Raw genomic sequence first — 22,617 nt, 5'->3', positions numbered from 1 at the left:
TGGTTGGAATTTTGAGACAAGGTTAGTGATGTAGCTGGGGGCTGAGTTGTGGATGGCTTTGTAAGTTGTTGTAAGTAACTTGAAATTAATATGTTGGGTGAGTGGCAGCCAGTGGAGGGATTGGCAGAGAGAGGTGGCAGACACTGAATGGCTGGTAAGGTAGATGAGCCTGGCAGCAGCATTCAGGATGGACTGAAGGGGGGACAGCCTATGTAAAAGTAAGCCAGTGAGGAGGGAGTTGCTGCAGTCAAGACATGAAATGGGATGCTTTGTGGTGTCATTGGTTAGGAAGGGAACATCTTGGAGATGTTGCGGAGGTGGTGGTGGCAAGTTTTGGACAGTGATTGGATGTGGGGCCGAAAGGATTCTTTAAGAGCATCTCACCAAAAGGGATATTTTTGTCGCAGGGGATGCCAAAAGTCAATGGGGCAATCACACAAGCAGGAAATGACATTTCTGGGGGGCGTTCCGTACAGAACACCTCCAGGTAGCCATATTGCATTGCATTTTACAGAAAATTGCAGCATTGCAGATTGAAAAGGAAAGGTAAGGTAATGTTTTATAACATTCAATTACAATATGACTTGTGTAGCAATTGTATATGCTATATTTTTCACTTGCTTTTTTTTATGCATGAAAGTGGAGATACCCTTTAGAGCTGAACAAAACATATTTATCTCCCCAGTTTTTCCTAGAGTTTCCTCCTCCATTTACCCTTCAAGTTTCACTCTCTTTTCTTGTAGTGTGCTTTATGTTTTGCCTATTATTCTGTTACATCTATCTTTTTTATGTTTTCTTTTTAAAATATTAAGCCATGTCAATTTATATCTGAAACCCTAACAAGGCATGTTGCTATGTGAGATACAGCTTGTTAACTTCATAGTTTGCATTATGATGTTTGATCTTGATTATATTTCTTCCGTGGGGGATAGAAGATTTTAAAAAGCTCTAAGAAATATGTACTCAGACCATAATAGCATTTGCTGCTTTGTTCTATAAAGGAAGCAACTAAAATGCTCAGCCCTAAACATTTATAGATATTTTTTTAACCATGATTTTGCATTGGTAACAAAAAAAAATGCATGAAAGGAACAAGAACCAGTGTACTGCAGCTCCTAAAAGACCAACTACATCCTCTGAAAAACAGTTTTCAGCAAAGGCTGTAAAATAATCAGACATGCAGCCTTTGAGAGGGCTTCTTAACTGCACCTGTTATACTTTAGTTATCAGCGTAATGATGACGGTGTCATAAGTATCCACAGCAACATCTAAATATCAAGGAGCATGTGGTTCAGTTTAGACACATGAAAGTAACATCACTTAGCTCCAATAAAAAAGTACAGTGCACATATTTTAAATTATCATAATATTCACTTTAAAGTCCAACTCGTGGATCTCCATATTTGACACTGCCTCATTCAACCTCCCAGATTAACCCTTTTGTGCCCAGAGGTCACTGAAGCCTAGATGCCCAGACTAAATTTAGTAGCATCAATTACCTTAATTTTAACTCATTTAGCTACCTAAGGATTTAAATTTTTTTACAGTGCTGGTAAACTCGTGTGTCCTTTTTACCTACAGGTAAGCTTATGATAAAGTTTACCTGTAGGTAAAATGAATATCTCCTAAACATGTACTGTTTAGGAGATATACCAGTGAACAGTGACCGGTGACCTCACCAGCGCATGCACTCTGATGGAACGACATACCCATGGCATTTCTTCAGAGCTGTGTGCCGTGCCCGGGGCTCCTATACGCATGCTTGGGAGTGACGTCATCACGGGTTAGCCAGTCAAACGTCTTGAGCCTGTGAACTCGGAAGGAAGACTGGGTGAAGATGGAAGTCCTGTCAGCGGTGACAGTGTGCGGCTGGGGGACTTCGTTTTAAGGTAAGTATTTCATAATGTGCTAATATGCGATGCATACAAGCACATTATATTACCTTGCAGGGCAAAATATTTTTTTTGTTTTGTTTTGTTTTAATTTGAAGACTACCATTTTAAAGGCATCATATTTTTTACTAAACAAATGGCAAACGAATATACATTTTTCAACATTTTTGTAATAATGTGGATGATAATTACAGAATTAAATAAAGCCACACTGCCATCTCTAGGCTGTAGTGGCCTCTGCTACATAAAAACATTCCTTTGTGAAAAAAGCATTCAGCCTGCATGTGGTAATTACATCATAGCTGACATAGCAATTGGGTGTTCAGGAACTGCTTTGATTGGTTTCTGATTACTAGTAGGGGCCAAAGCTGTTAGGGACAGCCCAGTTTGACAACAAGCAGCCCTGAAAAGTACCAGCTGCTATCTGTCAAATGAATGATGTAGATTATTGTTTCCTCAGTATGAGACATAAAGCAGGAGAGCATTAATTTACAGATCACAGCAGAAAGTGGTTAAGAGCCATTGTTTTTAATTAATTGGGTGACCAATAGTCTTGCATTGCGAGAATGGTCAATAAATATATAACTGCAAACTATACTAAGAAGTAATGTTTCCACATCACACATCATTGAAATTATTTACATCAATCTGTTTTTTTAACAAACAAGGAAAAACAAATCACTGAAAGACTACATTCTCTTTCATAAACATATGGTGGTGAGAACTTAAATAAGATCAAAGGTGGGAAATGGTACCTGCCATTTTACAAAATCTAATAATCTCCCTTATTCCTTTTCTCCATTAATGCTTGAGCAACCTATCCCCAGGCTTGATAGTTGTCAGGTAGGAGGTTTATGAAAATATCAGCTTCTAGAAACTCAGTAGTGGCATGTAAAGTTCTTTGGGGTCTAGCAGTACTGTTAATGGTCAATCTTAGAGAAAAGCCATGTTCTGGCATCTTGCAGTGCCTACTCTTCAGCACTTTGCTCAGTTTAAAGACCAATTCTGGGCACAACAAAAAAAAACCTTTACAGTGGGAACCCCTGCACTGCAAGGGTTAAATGCTCATTATGTCTAGGGGTGTCAGAATATGGAGAAATACTGACCTTATTCTGCTCTGCAACAGGCTGCACTTCTCCCCACACCCCCAATGTACAGTGCAGGGTTAACAGCCCTGCACTGTATGTGTTGGTTCTTCTGAGGTGTAAGGTAAGTAATAATGCCTGTTCCTCTACTCCCTACGCATCATGAGAATCTAACACTTGCAGTGAGGGTGGGCTTTATTTATTTATTTTTTAATGAATAGATGTAAACGTGAATCTAAGGAGAAGCAGCCCTTATTTATTTTCTTACTCTGTTAGTAAATTGTAATTATTGCTCTCTTTTAATTCTAAGCCTGTCTGTCTAAAATTACAATGTTTAGAAGAACAAAACTAAGTACAATAGCAAACCATCAATAGAAAAAAAAATAAATAAAAAACAAAATGAAGAAGTAACTTCACAGGAACCCTATTCCAAATGGTAACACATGAACATGTATGCATCAAGATTAATGAAGAACCTGGTGTGGTAAATACAAAGAAATAAAAGTGATATGGCATTAGACACCAGGTGGTTATCATAACACTACCCAAAAAATGGTGTTTGAAAAACTGTGAAAACAGGATGCTAGAGCAGACATTAGAGGTGTGTTGATTCAAAATGAAAAACACCACCCTCCTTTTATCAGCTTTATTTCTATCAAAGAGGGCAGCCATAGAGAATGCTTGTCATTGGTTCAGAATGATGTGTTCTTAATAGATTGCCACTTAACCATTTCAATACCGTGCAATTTTACACCTTCCCTCCCAGGCCATTTTTCAGGTTTCAGCGCTCTCACACTTTGAATGACAATTGCGCGGTCATACAACACTGTACCCAAACTAAAATTTTATCATTTTCTTCACACAACTAGAGCTTTCTTTTGGTGGTATTTAATCACCGCTGGGGTTTTTATTTTTTGCTAAATTAACAAAAAAACATTTTTCTTTGTTTCTGTTATAAATGTTTACAAATAAATAATTGTTCTTCATAAATTTAGGCCGAGATGTATTCTGCTACATGTCTTTGGTGAAAATAACCCAAATTAGGTTGTATTATTTAGTTTGTAGGAAAGTTATAGAGTTCACAAACTATGGTATAGATCTGAATATTGATCAATCCTGAAGTACTGACGGCCAATCTAATTTCTTGAGGTCCAAGAATGTCAGAATAGTACAGATATCCCCAAATGACCCCTTTTTGCAGAGTAGACAGTCCGACGTACTTCATAAGAGGCATGGCGAGTTTTTTGAAGTTGTATTTTTTTTGTCATAATTTTTCGGAAAATGAAAAAATTAAAAAAATAATTTTTACTATTTTTTTTTTACATACTGTCACCAGTGCAGTACAGCATCATCATATAACTGACATGGCGGTGAACAGGGACACTGACTGGTGACAGTTTGAAAAAAAAAAATATATATATTTTTTTATTTTTTTTTATTTTTTTATTATTTTTAATTTTTTATTACTTTTTTTTTTATTTTTTTTAAGATTTGTTTTCATATTTTACTATGACCAAAGCATAATAATGTTACCATAGTAACATTGTACTACTTTGGGGAAGTGATCAGTATTTTTTTTTACACAATTTGCTTATAGCAAAGAATTACTTTGCTATAAGCAAGCATTTACCTGAATGAAATCGATTCATTCAGCTTTTTTTTTTTTTTTTTGTGCTTAGCTGTGATTTGGTCACAGCTAATCACATGACATGTGCATGTGATTAGCTGTGACCATTCACAGCTAGGCACTAGTATACAATGGATGGCATGAATGAAGCCATCCATTGTATACAACCGTCATGTGACCTGCTGTGATTGGTCACAGCAGGTCACATGGTACCAGCAACGGGAGCCGGTACTCGGATCTGTCATCAGCCGTGTCCGAGGTACACGGCCGGTGACAGATCGCGCTGCTGCGCCGCTCTGCATTAGCGCAAACTGCGCATGTGCGGGAGCACCCGGAATGCAGCAACACTTTTGAAGCCGCCAAACGGCCATTGGCCGGGCGGCTAATGGTTAAGGAGAAGCATAAGTATATCTGCGTATGTTATTAAAATAACATACACAGATTTGCTGCACCGTCCCTAAAATCAGAGTATGAACAACACTACCTAATCTTCATTCCAACCATACAAAGAAAGACAGTTAACGGTCTTTGGCTATTTAGGGGTTATCTAGTAAAACTGCATGGTGCAAAATCTGGTACAGCTCTGCATAGGAACCAATCAGCTTCTGGGTTTTATTGTTGAAGCTTAAATGAACAAGCTGAAGTTAGAAGCTGATTCCGAGTGCACCAGTTTTAGTAACTCTACCCCTTAGAATCCACAAGAACTCAGTGAACACAAAGGGGTTTATTTACTAACGCTGGAGAGTGCAAAATCAGACTGATTTCTACGCAGAAATCAATCAGCTTCCAGGTTTTATTGCCAAAGCCTAATTGAACAAGCTTAAGTTAGAAGCTGATTGGTTTGCATGTAGAAGTTAGCCTGATTTTAGAAAATAAACCCCAAAATGTCAATTTCATTTATAGGTGAATACTTCTTAGAACTGACACACCGTATATATCCAGGTGAAAAAAAAAAAAATATATGCATATACAGTCAGGTCCATAAATATTGGGACATCGACACAATTCTAACCTTTTTGGCTCTATACACCACCTCAATGGATTTGAAATGAAATGAACAAGTTGTGCTTTAACTGCAGACTGTCAGCTTTAATTTGAGGGTATTTACATCCAAATCAGGTGAACGGTGTAGGAATTACAACAGTTTGCATATGTGCCTCCCACTTGTTAAGGGAACAAAAGTAATGGGACAGAATAATAATCATAAATCAAACTTTCACATTTTAATACTTGGTTGCAAATCCTTTGCAGTCAATTACAACCTGAAGTCTGGAACGCATAGACATCACCAGATGCTGGGTTTCATCCCTGGTGATGCTCTGCCAGGCCTCTACTGCAACTGTGCTCATGCTCAATCGGATTCAGGTCAGGTGATTGACTTGGCCATTGCATAACATTCCACTTCTTTCCCTTAAAAAAACTCTTTGGTTGCTTTTGCAGTATGCTTTGGGTCATTGTCCATCTTCACTGTGAAGCGGCGTCTAATGAGTTCTGAAGCATTTGGCTGAATATGAGCAGATAATATTGCCCGAAACACTTCAGAATTCATCCTGCTGCTTTTGTCAGCAGTCACATCATCAATAAATACAAGAGAACCAGTTCCATTGGCAGCCATACATGCCCACGCCATGACACTGCCACCACCATGCTTCACTGATAAGGTGGTATGCTTAGGATCATGAGCAGTTCCTTTCCTTCTCCATACTCTTCTCTTCCCATCACTCTGGTACAAGTTGATCTTGGTCTCATCTGTCCATAGGATGTTGTTCCAGAACTGTGAAGGCTTTTTTAGATGTCGTTTGGCAAACTCTAATCTGGCCTTCCTGTTTTTGAGGCTCACCAATGGTTTACATCTTGTGGTGAACCCTCTGTATTCACTTTGGTAAAGTCTTCTCTTGATTGTTGACTTTGACACACATACACCTGCCTCCTGGAGAGTGTTCTTGATCTGGCCAACTGTTGTGAAGGGTGTTTTCTTCACCAGGGAAAGAATTCTTTGGTCATCCACCACAGTTGTTTTCCGTGGTCTTCCGGGTCTTTTGGTGTTGCTGAGTTCACCGGTGCATTCCTTCTTTTTAAGAATGTTCCAAACAGTTGTTTTGGCCATGCCTAATGTTTTTGCTATCTCTCTGATGGGTTTGGTTTTTTTTTCAGCCTAATGATGGCTTGCTTCACTGATAGTGACAGCTCTTTGGATCTCATCTTGAGAGTTGACAGCAACAGATTCCAAATGCAAATAGCACACTTGAAATGAACTCTGGATCTTTTATCTGCTCATTGTAATTGGGATAATGAGGGAATAACACACACCTGGCCATGGAACAGCTGAGAAGCCAATTGTCCCATTACTTTTGGTCCCTTAACAAGTGGGAGGCACATATGCAAACTGTTGTAATTCCTACACCGTTCACCTGATTTGGATGTAAATACCCTCAAATTAAAGCTAACAGTCTGCAGTTAAAGCACATCTTGTTCGTTTCATTTCAAATCCATTGTGGTGGTGTATAGAGCCAAAAATGTTAGAATTGTGTCAATGTCCCAATATTTATGGACCTGACTGTATATTCCACCTTTCTGAATATAAACTGTGCTCAAAATAATAAATATATAAGTGAATTATATATAATAATATATAATAAAACCATATATAGCCGCTACTTTCTCTTGTGAACAAAAAATTGTAACAAATAAATAATATTTTGAGATAACAAAATATACATGCAGCGCTCTGTAAATCATATAAAAAAAGAAAAAAAAAACTCATAAACAAAAAGTCCATTAATAAAGTACTTTTTAAAATCACCGTGTGGATTGAATTTTCAAAATAAATCACCATGTGACTGTAAATAAATATCCAAACTGTGCTGTACTCCCCCTTTAGGTGTGCACTCACCAAATTTATTTGCCTCCCACTCTCATGGTTGGCAAAATTCACTTTGGTATAAACATATATTTCTCCAGACCAGGATATTCGCTCATATGCATCGACTTTTCTCAGTATGGTTCCAACACTCCAAATCAATAGCCTTTGTAACTGACTCTCCACAGTAACATCCCCAGAATGGCTCCAACACTCCAGATCTACAATCTCTGGTAATGACTCTCCATATCATATGAAAGAAAGGAAATAGAGACCCAACATGGTGCAGTATCCTTTAAAACATTTTAATCTCTGCTTAAAGAAACTCACTATGACTACCTATGAATAAGTCCGGATGTGACTAAACGCGTCAGGTTTTGGCAGAGCGAAAACCGGAAGTGGCGATCTTTGGAACCGGAAGTGACACAAGTTGTCTGAGAGCGAGGACCGTCAGTGGTGAGAGCATTGTGTGGTCTTCTCTCTCTGACATTACCTTCACTAAGTAGAGAGATATATCTTTGGGCTCATCTTGCATTTTGTTCTTGTGAGTTTCTTTAAGCAGAGATTAAAATGTTTTAAAGGATACTGCACCATGTCGGGTCTCTATTTCCTTTCTTTCATATGATATGGAGAGTCATTACCAGATATTGTAGATCTGGAGTGTTGGAGCCATTCTGGGGATGTTACTGTGGAGAGTCAGTTACAAAGGCTATTGATTTGGAGTGTTGGAACCATTCTGAGAAAAGTCGATGCATATGAGCGAATATTCTGGTCTGGCGAAATATATGTTTATACTAAAGCGAATTTTGCCAACCATGAGAGTGGGAGGCAAATAAAGTTGGTGAGTGCACACCTAAAGGGGGAGTACAGCACAGTTTTGATATTTATTTACAGTCACGTGGTGATTTATTTTGAAAATTCAATCCACACGGTGATTTCAAAAAGGACTTTATTGATGGACTTTTTGTTTGAGTTTTTTTCTTTTTTTATATGATTTACAGAGCGCTGCATGTATATTTTGTTATCTCAAAATATAGAACTGACTTGAGTACACTAAGCACGAGACAGAATTGTCTTGTTCTTGCAAGGTAATGCAGTCAAGTCAACATCCAAACCTAAAATTCACAGGCTCCAAAAACCGGCTGCCAGAAAGATACATTTGTTTTTCTTCAAAACATGGGACAAACTGTGCTATAAGAGGACAAAAGATTATGTGAAAGGAAAATGTTTAGTCTTTTTATTTATATAGGTTATTTGTATATGTATTGATAGCCTGCTAAACATATAAAGAAGCCTAGGGCTTCATCTGCTGACTGGGAATACTACATGTGAAACAGCCATATGGCATATTTCATATTTACCTGTATAAAACTGACAAATGCACTTCTTAGCCCTGAATATAATAATGAAAATATCTACAAAAGCACAACATAGCTCTTTAAAGCTAAGCTTACCTTAAAATAAAAATCAGCATAAAGGACATCACTTATCTCCTTCAATGAGATGTGTCCCTTGCACTGCTTTTTCTTCCTTTACTAAAAGCTTCCTCCTCCAATGCCCCATCTTCTGGTGCAGCAGGGGTTATCAGTACTGCTATGACAGGCACTCATCGAGAGTACCTGACTATGCCAGGCCTTTCATCCAGCTGTTCCAACCATAGAAGCCATTGCTACAGTTTCCATCAATGAAGCAGAATCTATGAATGGAGGGGCAGACCTATCAATCATCTGCTCATCCTCCATTCATGGATCCTGGTTCATTCATGGAAGCTGTAGTACCAGCTTCTATAAATAGAGCAGTTGGATGGAAATGACAGACATAGTTGGGCACTCTTGATGAGTATCTGTGACAGCTCCCTTAGTTTTATTAACCCCCACCACACCAGAAGATTATAGTTGTGGGGTGCAGCATCAGAGGAGGAAGATTTTGGCAAAAGGAGATTTCGGCAAAAGCCTCTATGACTAAGCCCTATCCAGGTGAAATGCATCAGATGGGTGTGTCCTATGGGAGGAAACTGAGCTGGAGACAGCCTTTGAACAAAAAAAAAAAAAACAAAAAAAAAAAAAAAATATATATATATATATATATATATATACACACACACACACACACACAGTATCTCACAGAAGTGAGTACACCCCTCACATTTTTGTAAATATTTTATCTTTTCGTGTGACAACACTGAAGAAATTACACTTTGCTGAAATGTAAAGTAGTGAGTGTACAGCTTGTATAACAGTGTAAATTTGCTGTCCCCTCAAAAGAACTCAGCACACAGCCATTAATGTCTAAACCGCTGGAAACAAAAGTGAGTACACCCCTAAGTGAAAATGTCCAAATTGGGCCCAAAGTGTCAATATTTTGTGTGGCCACCATTATTTTCCAGTACTGCCTTAACCCTCTTGGGCATGGAGTTCACCAGAGCTTCACAGGTTGCCGCTGGAGTCATCTTTCATGATGACATCATGGAGCTGGTGGATGTTAGAGACCTTGCACTCCTCCACCTTCCATTTGAGGATGCCCCACAGATGCTCAATAGGGTTTAGGTCTGGAGACATGCTTGGCCAGTCCATCACTTTTACCCTCAGCTTCTTTAGAAAGGCATTGGTCATCTTGGAGATGTGTTTGGGGTCGTTATGTTGGAATACTGCCCTGCGGCCCAGTCTCCAAAGGGAGGGGATCATGCTCTACTTCAGTATGTCACAGTACATGTTGGAATTCATGGTTTCCTCAATGAACTGTAGCTCTCCAGTACCGGCAGCACTCATGCAGCCCCAGACCATGACACTCCTACCACCATGCTTGACCGTAGGCAAGACACACTTGTCTTTGTACTCCTCACCTGGGTGCTGCCACACACACTTGACATCATCTAAAACAAATAAGTTTATCTTGGTCTCATCAGACCACATGACATGGTTCCAGAAATCCATGTCCTTAGCCTGCTTTTCTTCAGAAAACTGTTTGCGATCTTTCTTGTGTATCATCTTTAGAAGAGGCTTCCTTCTGGGACAACAGTCATGCAGACCAATTTGATGCAGTGTGCGGCGTATGGTCTGAGCACTGACAGGCTGACCCCCCACCCCTGCAACCTCTGCAGCAATGCTGGAAGCACTCATACGTCTATTTCCCAAAGACAACCTCTGGATATGACGCTGAGCTGGTGCTCTCAACTTCTTTGGTCGACCATGGCGAGGCCTGTTCTGAGGATCAAGAGGTACTAATCAGAGCAGCCAAAGCTGCAAGAGAGAGCCAGGAGCCTGAATGTCATGTTTTGTTTGTACTGCTGGTGAGAACCGCCTGCGTGGGAAGACATACCTGTTTGAGCTTTGCTTTCTTTTAAATAAAAGCGGGCAGAAAAAGCCCTGAAAAAACTTCTAGCATGGAGTAAACTCACTTTTTGGTGCTACCAATAAGCTAAATCACCACAATATATATTATGATAGGCCTGTCAGTTGGCCAGAAAGACAATCATAAAAATTACATCCCAGTTGCCCTATATTTATCTTTTTGGACAATTTGTGGTCAGTACAGCCTATACTATTTTTTAACTAGATGATAATTAGTGCTACCATCTACCACCCTCTGCCTTTTCCCCTAAAGGCAATTCTCGAGCCTAGCTTTAAAGTATCATTATCGAGGTAGTGTCTCCCACTAAACTGATGCTCACCATATTCTTTTTTTGTTTTTTGCACCATTCCCTGAACTCTACAGATAGGTATTGCATGACAATTCCAAGAGGACAGCAGTTTCTGAAATGCTAAAACCTCCCTGTCTGCCAGTACACACATTCGAAGTGACTAATGATTGGTCAAACTACAAATGAACCCCCTGACCATATCTGCATTCTTTAATTTTGAGTTTCAGGCATAAGATTTGCTGCTTATTTGCATTACAACATAGTGAAATAAATAAAAGACTTAAAAAATTCAGAAGCCTGACTTGCAACTTCAGTGCAGATCTTGGCAGATGAAAGCAAAGACATCTTTATAAGATGCAATAATTTGGGGAAGATCACACTGTGCTGTGATTCCAGTTACAACAAAAATGCTGATCAAAGCAAACTAAAGGGTGGAGACTAAAGATAATCACACACTATTATATATTATTATATAGTGGACTGTATCTGTGGTGAAATTGCTTCATATGCTTGATTTACTCTTATGTATTTTAAAATGCATCAAGGATGCTATATTATCAAAGCTGTGGTCCAAGACTTCTCACTTCTACCCTGAGTAAAACAAAGCCAGTGCTTCTATGCCATGACTCTTCCAGAACTGTTCCGCAGATATACTTATGCTCCTGGTAACAGGATTATATTTGGCAGCATGAAATTGTACTCTAAATATGTACACTAAAGATGTTTTCTCCTTAACAGTACACATCTTCATTGCCTTCTGCAGTAATGGGGCACACCATGTGGTAAGTTTCTTTGTTCATTAGCCAAGACAAATGATGCTTCTTGGAAGGTTGTTTTGAGACCATGCAACTGTAATGTGACTTTATTGTATGTTCTACCATTGATATATTGGTGTGTGCACAGCTGTTTATTCTTCTAACCCAAGCAGGCATCCTGATGTCTTAGATATCATTTGAATCTACTCCAGAAGGGACAAGAAGATTAACCCTTTTCTGGATAAAATAGTGATAACATTTCTAAAAATACAGGAACATGTCACAAGGTTTCCTTGCATCTGCGACAGCCTTTTCCATTAGTTTTGCAGAAAACATTACACAAAATGAACATTGTTACACCAAATCGCTGAGTGCTTACATGTTCATTCACAGCATAGAGTACTGTATTGAAGTTATTGCAAATTGAGTAATATACTGCACATATGTTAGATTTCTCCTATTAAACAAAATGTACTCACACATTGAACCGACATACAGTGGTTCAATATCTATTTTCAACTATATATAAAAATGATAACTTTCCTGATATCAGCTAAGCAACATAATTCCTACTTCAACCACTGCTAAAATACATTTAATACAAAACAGTGCATGTGCTGAGTGCAATACAAAGACACATCTGTCTAGCAAGCAAGGGGGTTGTATGCTATGCAGCAAAGGGAGACAGCGGCACTTCTAATGCTTTCTACTACTCACATCATAGCAAACAAATTACACACACAAAAGTGGATGAAGAAAACAAAACGTGTGTTTGTTAAAGACTTAATAGACGGTCTCTTGCGTTGTTTCATTTGAACAAGCAAAACATGCATTCAGCTGGTACTAACAGTAAGCTGGACACGGTGATGGGGTTAACTAATAGGTGTGCACAAACCTTCCTGCTGAGAGCGCTCAGAAAAGTGTTTGAAAGGAGGTGTGCAGGTCTGAGTGTAAGAGAGGCTGGAAACATTGCCTCATAGACACTCTTTCTCATTGCAGCCTCAACCAAGTAAGAAAGAAACAACAGAAACGTAATTGCGCAAGTTTACCAATCCAGCTTAGAAGCTTATTGTTACTGGTTAATAAGGCCAGCAAGTGGAAAGAACAGCACATGGGCTCCTGGAAAAGTAATCCTTGCAGGTAAACCCCTATATGAATGATACACCCAGCCTAAGAAACAATGATTTCACTAATGGTGTGGTAAATCATTTATCCAGTATCTGGAATTCTGCTGAGTGATGCTGAAATCAGAGCAATTAATGTATATATATATATTATATAATATATATCAAACTACAGGAAAACCTAAATTTGGAGATTTTTGTTCAACTTTTAGTGCCTGTGGATGCCCACTAGTCTTTCCACCTGTCAAGCCCCAAGGGCTGGCGTTAAAATTTGTGTTAAGAGTAATTTAAACAAGTAAAAGCAGAAAAATGGTAAGTAGTAACTAAAAACAGGAAAACAGACACGTTCTTAAAGAAGAAATGGCTGGTCAAGTTTCTACAGAGTATTTTCAAAGACATAACAAATAAATCATACTGTACATAAACAAAATGGAAGAATACAAGAGCAAATTAAAAATAAAAATAAAAGAATCTGTTAGTCATCAAAAATACTAAAGCCCAGCCAATGTCTCTGTATTACATAATAACAGGAATCCTTTGCAGCCTGCAAGCAGTGCCAGTTTGTATGGAATGGACAAATTTCATAATCTCTTTGAATCTTATATTTTCACAGACAAGTGTATTTAAGCAGTACACAGTTCATAATGAAGAGTTCAGTTAAAGATGAAGTATCATTTAAAATCTAATTCAAACAACAGCCCTAATATGAATCAGATAGGGCATTTCTGACTGCTAGAAGGCAAAACTGTGTTGACTACAGTAAGCATTCAAACAGTTTTTTCATTTTAAAAATGAATCAGAAATAAATCAAGAATGTGTTATGGACAACACCTTTTCACTGGCACCAGCAATCAGAAATTTATTTTTTTTTTTACACATTTCTATTTTTGGTTTGAAAAAAAGTAATGCATGTGTTAAATACCACAACCAATCAGATTTCAGCTATTACTTTTCAAGTAAGTGCCTAAAAATGTTTGACTGAACTAAATATTTGGTTTGTGTGTAATGAAAAATACCGTTTGTTCTTTGAAAGGGAGCGGTCAGTGACCTTAGTGCAGGAAATAAAGGGGCAATAACAAGGTGGCTCATAGTATAATACATCAAATTAATCTAGGTAATGTCATGTGGATACATGCTTACTTGCTACAGTAGCTGAGCTTAGCTTGGAGGAAGGGGGTATGCCCCCAAAACATGTCCATTCACCAACATAGCGATTTCGTTTGCCAGGCTACACGACTCCTGCACTGGAATGTATCTCATGGTGTGTTACGCTCTTATATCTTCTACTCTTGTGAGTACCCATTTTGCCCACATTTCTGTTTTTATACTAAATCTCTGTTAATGCACTAGGCATTTGCACCATACTGTGTGTTTTGTATTTAGTTTCTACAGTAGCTGATACCAATTGTTTTGTCATTTCTTTTTCTATTTGGTTTAAGAAATGATACTTCACCTTTAACCATCTTGTGTGTCATCAATAATTCATGTGTTTAAAGCTGATAACAATAAAACTTTCAATGTGAAGCCTCCTCACACTACATATTAATTCAATAATTATTTGTTGCACAGCATTGGTCTATTTCATAATGGTGCCTTGCTGAGATAATTATTTTATTAGCTAAATGTAGTTTATAAAATGCATTACTTAAGGAAGTAATGGAAACGGATTGTGTGTGTTCAAAGTATGAGCTTCAGCTTTCTTTATATACTAACATTCAATGTATCAGGTATAAACAATGGCTCAATGAGAAGCTTATCATCTTAAGAAAAAATGCAGAGCTTAGTTTACACTAAATGGTGGCAAAAAAAAGCCTGCAGGAAATTCCCTGCTAATTATTCAATGTAGTTAGTAAAACACAGTCTGCAAAAGGTGGTGGTGTACTGTTTTATGTGGTTAATGAATCTACAGGATATAGCTCCTCATTTTACTAAACAGGTATGTCTAGTGTGCATTATGAGTGTTTGGATGAGGAAAGTGACAGGTAACAAACTGCATGCAAAGAAAATAACCATACTGGCCATCATAAAGTGGATGGTTAAGGGAAGAAGGATGAGAGGCACAGAAAGGAGAGGAGATTTATATTTAAAATCATTTTATTGTTATGTTTTTATTTATAATTGAAAAATTGGTTAAATACTGACAAAGATTTAAATGTGAAATATGTATTGATGTCTTCATTACAGAGAGAGGTTTTACAAGGCAGATAGACATAACTGAATAGCACTACTGTCAAAAGAAGATGCAACATCCAATGGCATTAAATAGCAACTCCATGTGCCAAATAATACGTTTTTTTTTTTTAAAGCACATGATTTGAAATGTTATTGTTTTAGTTATAAACTCCAGAAAGTATGAAAGGTATAAATTTGACATCGCATGTTGGAGTTTACCAGAACATATTAACCTTTTTCATGGCGGTTATATTAAGGTGAACCACCTCCTTCTATTTAACAGTTAAATTCCAAAACTGGGGTCTCTGGCATTTGCAAGTCAAATGACAGAGTGGCTTTGGAATGGTTGCTATCTTAGGAAGGTTTACAGCAGGTTAAGCTCTTTTAATGTGAATAAATGCATAATATATATCCCCTGGCTGGGCAGACAGGCTAGGATTTCTGCACAGCCGCCATAGCTTGTTGCCTATGGTTTCAGGGCTCCCAGTGGCAGCACATGACTACGCACATGTCATGTGATTGCCAATCACACATTGCTGCATATGATAAAAGATTTCAGACTGTCCCTTTGCTTGCCAAGGAAATCCAGTAGACAACCAATACAGCTGTCCTTGCAGAGTCTGTACAGTTTTGCAATTGGAATAGTGCATAGATCACTCACATCTACCTTCTAGCAAAGTAAGGAGACCGTTTGACCTAATCTGATACTTATCTATTTCAGGCATAGTGATGCTGAGTGAGCCTTTGAACCTCAAGACTTGATTGAATTTTGATCTTGTTAGTGTAAGTTTAAGGCCAGTTAGTCAACTAGGATAGGAACAAGGTGGAACAAGACATAAATGACCCAAGTGGGGATGTGGGAAGGCAGGAAGTACACATCTTGCCCTCTGTATAGAATGGCCTCTTTCTGCCCATGGCATTGCTTCTATTGCAGCACATAGGATGCCAAGTCCCAGTCCATATCAGTTAATGCATGCATGTACAATGGAAAAGGGTATGCAGGTTATGCACTATTTATTTATTATATATATATATATATATATATATATATATATATATATATATACACACACATACATCATGAAGTGGAGTGATGGATCTTAACTTTGATACCTATGTACAAAGGGTACATTTGACATTTATCACTGGGCTCTTCTTATACAAATGCATATAGATTCAGGCAAAATGAAAACCACTTTCAGGCTAGCACTAGGAAGTCAAGGATTCATGGAATGAATACCCCTATGAAATAGAGCCACTGGTCATCTCAGAACTTTTAGTGAAAGCTGGAAACCTTTTTATTTTAGGTTTCCTTTTCCTGGTTTCCATTAATGAGCAATATGGATTTAAAAAAAAGTTAATACAATTTTTAAAATGCAGCTAGCACCTGGAAGGTGTATACGGTGAGTCTGTTGCTATAAGGTCAGCTTTAGAAGATAATCAGGCTATGGCTGCAGTACAAATGTACTGATGGTGAACAAGCTTACTGGAGGAAGGAGCAGACTGAGAACTCAATGTCCAGTCAACAGTCCGGGTGTGTTCTTTACCAAGATTTGTTGTTCATGCAGTGGCGGTTAGGGACCTGACTATGTTGTTTGGCAGGGTAGGCTAAATAAAAAAAAATCCTTTTGCACTAGGCCATTCCCATATGTGAATTTCTACTATGTACTTAGCAGTTTGCTTAAAGCTCTTCTGCTGTAGCAGCATGCTACTATGACCAGCCTACAGGCTTGCTAGTTTAGGGTCCTTAAGGTTTAAAACGAAGCCAAGCTGTGTAGTTACTGAAAATGTAATAAATATGATTATACAGGCACAGTTATTAAAATGAAAGTTTCCTGCTCTCTGCAGCACTATGTCACCCTAACTGATGCGCGCCCCCCTTAACAATAGTCCTTATTTGTAAATGATTGTATTATTTGATGGTATAGATTTAGATATCTAGAATAGATTAGACTATTTGTGCATTTTAATTGCCTGGGATATTATTTTTATACTTTTTTTTAATGAACAATAACCTTTACCAAGAATAGAATGCGGAAAATAATAATAGTACAATGCAAACATGCTTAATATCTACTGTTTATGCAAACATCTTTAGTCTTGGAGTTATTTAAGGCAGAAATATTAAAGCAGAGTTCCAGGCTAAACCTAACTAGTCATGAAAATATTCCCTGCTCTCCTCCTAACACCTATGCTGACTAACCAACACAAAAGATTAAAAAAAGGGTTAACCAAGGGCCTGAACAGCCGATATAGGAGGGAATAAATTCAAAATCAACCAATAAAAATATTGGCTACCACATGATCGTTGACTCATCCATAAAAAACATAAGTGAAAATTGGAGGGTGTGGTCACCAAAACTCATACTCGATACATATATGCATAGGGAGAAGAATTCCCCAAAAAAAGATAGTGTCATGTGGGACCATGCAGCATTATCAAAGAGCTTTATTAAAAAATACAAAACAAATGTGCATTGCACAAGTATACACACAGAAGTTGAGCACACCACCATCATAACTTCACCAAACTAAAAAGACAACGTTGTCTCATCACCTTAGCACCTGCTCATACAAACTCCAACATACACACTTAGGGGGAGGGGGTGAGAAAGGCTAAAGATAGACCATGTATTAAATGTAAGGGGTAGATGATTATCATTCAGTAGTGTCCCATATAGTAGAGACAGGAGTCAGGTTGGGGACCGGTAGCCATATATAATGAATAATTATAGTACACCTGAGAGTCCAATTACATTTTGCGAATGAGGCTTGCCGGTCACAATCCGGATTATGTCCCATAAGTTGGCTAGTTTAGGCCATATAATGTACCACCATCCGCTACATAACCTGTGTAAGAACAATCTATACTCCCCTTTTTTCAGCTCACTCCAGTTCAGTCATGTTATTCAGCTTCTGTGTCAGTCAGTGACGGCTGCAGGGGAGAGGAGGAACCAACAATAGACAGGCCATAGAAGCCTACCGGTGATGTCAGCACTCCGAACTTTACTAGCCATTGTTGAGCTCTCCCCTTTCTCTCCTTCAGCTGCCGCTGTCCGACACAGGGAATCACACGACTGGACTTGAGTGGCCTAAAATTAGGTAAGTATATACAACTTCCTTAGAAAGGTTAGTCAGCATAGGCATTAGGAGGAGGGCAGTGAACATTTTTAAGACTAGGTAGGTTTAGCATGGAATTCTACAACTACAGTCAGGTCCATAAATATTGGGACATCGACACAATTCTAACATTTTGTGTCTCTATACACCACCACAATGGATTTGAAATGAAACAAACAAGATGTGCTTTAACTGCAGACTGTCAGCTTTAATTTGAGGGTATTTACATCCAAATCAGGTGAACGGTGTAGGAATTACAACAGTTTGCATATGTGCCTCCCACTTGTTAAGGGACCAAAAGTAATGGGACAGTTGGCTTCTCAGCTGTTCCATGGCCAGGTGTGTGTTATTCCCTCATTATCCCAATTACAATGAGCAGATAAAAGGTCCAGAGTTCATTTCAAGTGTGCTATTTGCATTTGGAATCTGTTGCTGTCAACTCTCAAGATGAGATCCAAAGAGCTGTCACTATCAGTGAAGCAAGCCATCATTAGGCTGAAAAAACAAAACAAACCCATCAGAGAGATAGCAAAAACATTAGGAGTGGCCAAAACAACTGTTTGGAAAATTCTTAAAAAGAAGGAACGCACCGGTCAGCTCAGCAACACCAAAAGACCCGGAAGACCACGGAAAACAACTGTGGTGGATGACCGAAGAATTCTTTCCCTGGTGAAGAAAACACCCTTCACAACAGTTAGCCAGATCAAGAACACTCTCCAGGAGGTAAGTGTGTGTGTGTCAAAGTCAACAATCAAGAGAAGACTTCACCAGAGTGAATACAGAGGGTTCACCACAAGATGTAAACCATTGGTGAGCCTCAAAAACAGGAAGGCCAGATTAGAGTTTGCCAAACGGCATCTAAAAAAGCCTTCACAGTCCTGCAACAACATCCTATGGACAGATGAGACCAAGATCAACTTGTACCAGAGTGATGGGAAGAGAAGAGTATGGAGAAGGAAAGGAACTGCTCATGATCCAAAGCATACCACCTCATCAGTGAAGCATGGTGGTGATAGTGTCATGGCGTGGGCATGTATGGCTGCCAATGGAACTGGTTCTCTTGTATTTATTCATGCTGTGACTGCTGACAAAAGCAGCAGGATGAATTCTGAAGTGTTTTGGGCAATATTATCTGCTCATATTCAGCCAAATGCTTCAGAACTCATTGGACGCCGCTTCACAGCGCAGATGGACAATGACCCAAAGCATACTGCAAAAGCAACCAAAGAGTTTTTTAAGGGAAAGAAGTGGAATGTTATGCAATGGCCAAGTCAATCACCTGACCTGAATCCGATTGAGCATGCATTTCACTTGCTGAAGACAAAACTGAAGGGAAAATGCCCCAAGAACAAGCAGGAACTGAAGACAGTTGCAGTAGAGGCCTGGCAGAGCATCACCAGGGATGAAACCCAGTGTCTGGTGATGTCTATGCGTTCCACACTTCAGGCTGTAATTGACTGCAAAGGATTTGCAACCAAGTATTAAAATGTGAAAGTTTGATTTATGATTATTATTCTGTCCCATTACTTTTGGTCCCTTAACAAGTGGGCAGTACATATGCAAACTGTTGTAATTCCTACACCGTTCACCTGATTTGGATGTAAATACCCTCAAATTAAAGCTGACAGTCTGCAGTTAAAGCACATCTTGTTTGTTTCATTTCAAATCCATTGTGGTGGTGTATAGAGTCAAAAATGTTAGAATTGTGTCGATGTCCCAATATTTATGGACCTGACTGTATGTCTATGTACACTACTGTTTCTGTTTGCTTACAACCCCACACCCCCCTTTTCTTACTCCATCCACTGACAGGATTCAAGTCCTGCTCTCCTACTATATTTCCTGTCTGGAATACTCTCAAACTACTCCTCTAACCCAGCTACAACCGCTAACACTACAAGAACTTGCAAGCTAAAACTGTTCAATATTATATATTAATATAATAAACCTGACCTGTGACAATGCAAACTGAATTAGTGATCACTCAGGAAACATACTAATAATCACTGCAACACTTGCATCCCAAATTTTCTTTGTATTTAATATTCTATGACCTACCCTTTATCTGGAATCGGAGAACATGTTAAAATAAACTAGAAACAATATGTCTGTAGAAATATGTGCAGCAGTACAATGTCATTTAAGTACCACACAGGATATATGAGGATTGTGGTATTACAAGTCCCTCAAATACCCTTGGACATGATAGGGTTAAATGAGATTTGTAATGCTTTTAAAAGTCTGCACCTGTAGATTTGTAATTGTACCAAGGCTTCAGTGAAGCTTTCTATGAGAATTATATCATTAGTCTACTGCTGGCAGGTAGAATGCAATTCTTGGTCTTCCCTCCCCCAGGTCTTACTCACTACAACATGTACATACAGCCATGACTACTGAATGAAGACTACCGCGCAGGCACCAGGATGTAAATTATTTAAAAAAATGTCTGAATCTAGGTCTGCTATTTGGTTATCTTTTATATTTTTAAATGTTGCTTTATGCTGTTAATGTGATATTGTGCAAATAAATCAATGCACCTAGTCCAAGATTCTTATATAGTTTAGTTTCCTCTCTTAAATGACCTTCTGAAAATATTTCTTATACTGACAAGGCCACTCAGGGTCTGTAGAAGAACATAACTACTGTGCTCTAAATAGTACCAAACCAACTTCTGCCAGGAATATAGCATACACGTCATGTAGGAAAGTGTCCACTAAGACGTTATGGGGACATACACAGGTCAGCCAGGAAATCCTGCAGAGCAAAGGAAATCCTATATAATGCTAAATAGCACTGTAAACAAATAGAATTAAAGTTCCAATTTAATGCAACTGGCATTCTGCTTCTAGTAAGTAGGACATATTAAGGTCAATTAGTATATTTCAAAATATAGAAGCAAAGCTTGATAGAAGGATTTTAACCTCTCAAAAACCACTCCACTCTACCAACACCACATTCTAGACCAGGCTTTTTCAATCACGGTGCCCAGGCACCCTGGGGTGCCTTGAGGTTTCTTCAGGGAAGCCTTGGCAAAATATCTACAAATTGCCCAAAACTTATATACAAGCCAGCGGGTGGAACACTCCGGTCTTTTAATTACACAAAGTCACAGGTTTTCATTGTGCACCATTACGACCTTCTAGCCGCCGGCGTCCTGACAACCAATTACATCAGTTGATAAGGGCGATGTCAGCTGCCTGCAGAGCATCCTAGTTTGACCCTCCCCCGCCCCTCTCCATCAGTGCTTGGGTCACATTAGCTCAGTGATGGAGAAAAACTGAGGGAGAAGAGAAACACTGGAATACTAGTCAGTACCAGTGTGCAGAAGTGTATTTGTTTTGGAAGAATAAATCACCTCTAACGTTAGGTGTCCTACATGTGTGGATATTGCTGCGTTATACAAAACTATTAAAATAGCTTTTCACATTTTAGAATGGAGGTGCCTCAAGACTTTCCATAATTTTAAAGGGTGCCTTGGGACTGTCCATAATTTTAAAGGGTGCCTCGGGACTGTCCATAATTTTAAAGAGTGTCTTGACTAAAAAAAAGATGAGAAACACTGCTCTAGACCCCAAGGATAATATCCTGGCTTGCACTGTAGAGTAAAGGTTTTTTCAGGTAAAAAGGAATATCTGAAGACTAGGATTCATTCACCAGTGGCTAACTAGTGTAGGGGGGAGGTTACATGAGCACTAGGCCTGTATGGTGCATTTTTCTCAGTTAGCCTTTACTCGTTTTGCGTTGTAAAATGTTTACAACAAAAAGTTGGTTTTAGCGTATTGTAGATAACTACAATATCACTTGTGTTGTCATCTGTATCAAATTTATGTGTTATTTCAAAATAGGAGTAGAAAGCCAAATTTGTTATTTAACCTTTAACTTCCTAATTAACATCTGAAAGCAGAAATGGCCACCTTCAATAGGCCAACCATGTAACTTGCTTCTGTCTATAGATAGCTGAAACCCACTTTGTATATGCCCTCCTACCTGATCCTCTAGCTGCTGCCACTGCTGCTGCTGCGACTGGTCCATAGGCTGCTGTTGCAGGGAAACCTGTCCAGAAAGACAAACAGAAAGACTATAGAATAAAAGCTCATAACTTTCCCCATGTCTGTACATGCTCTGAATGGTCTTGTTCATAATATGTCTGCTTTAATTTGCAAGAGCTAACCTTACTGCTTATTGAAATGATCACTGTATTAGAGTAAATCAAGTCAATGGATAAACTTTCTTATAACTGGTCACAATGTATGAATGTAATAACTATTTATTTGATGACTCTACACTACAAATTTGGTCAGCTTTACATGTATCTTCCCTGATCAGAAATACATCCACAATT

General features: G+C 38.6%; 1 protein-coding gene across 5 annotated transcripts in view; it reads right to left on the bottom strand.

The window, feature by feature from the left end:
* Window positions 1-22,617, bottom strand: part of MSI2 (musashi RNA binding protein 2) — an 853,268-nt gene that overhangs the window by 79,312 nt on the left and 751,339 nt on the right. For 4 of the 5 annotated variants that reach the window (XM_089678522.1, XM_089678523.1, XM_089678526.1 and 1 more), the window contains one exon: window positions 22,263-22,328. The exons of the other annotated variant lie outside the window; for it this stretch is intronic. In XM_089678522.1, the coding sequence (XP_089534648.1) occupies window positions 22,263-22,328 (66 nt within the window). The remainder of the gene's footprint in view (window positions 1-22,262; window positions 22,329-22,617) is intronic. 5 annotated transcript variants of the gene reach the window in all.

Source organism: Staurois parvus, unplaced genomic scaffold, assembly GCF_062004578.1.
Source record: "Staurois parvus isolate SC_StPar_1 unplaced genomic scaffold, SC_StPar_1.0 ptg000206l, whole genome shotgun sequence".
Lineage (NCBI taxonomy): Eukaryota > Metazoa > Chordata > Amphibia > Anura > Ranidae > Staurois > Staurois parvus.
The sequence above is the reverse complement of the archived record's forward strand: the minus strand, read 5'-3'. Positions and strand labels throughout refer to the sequence as shown.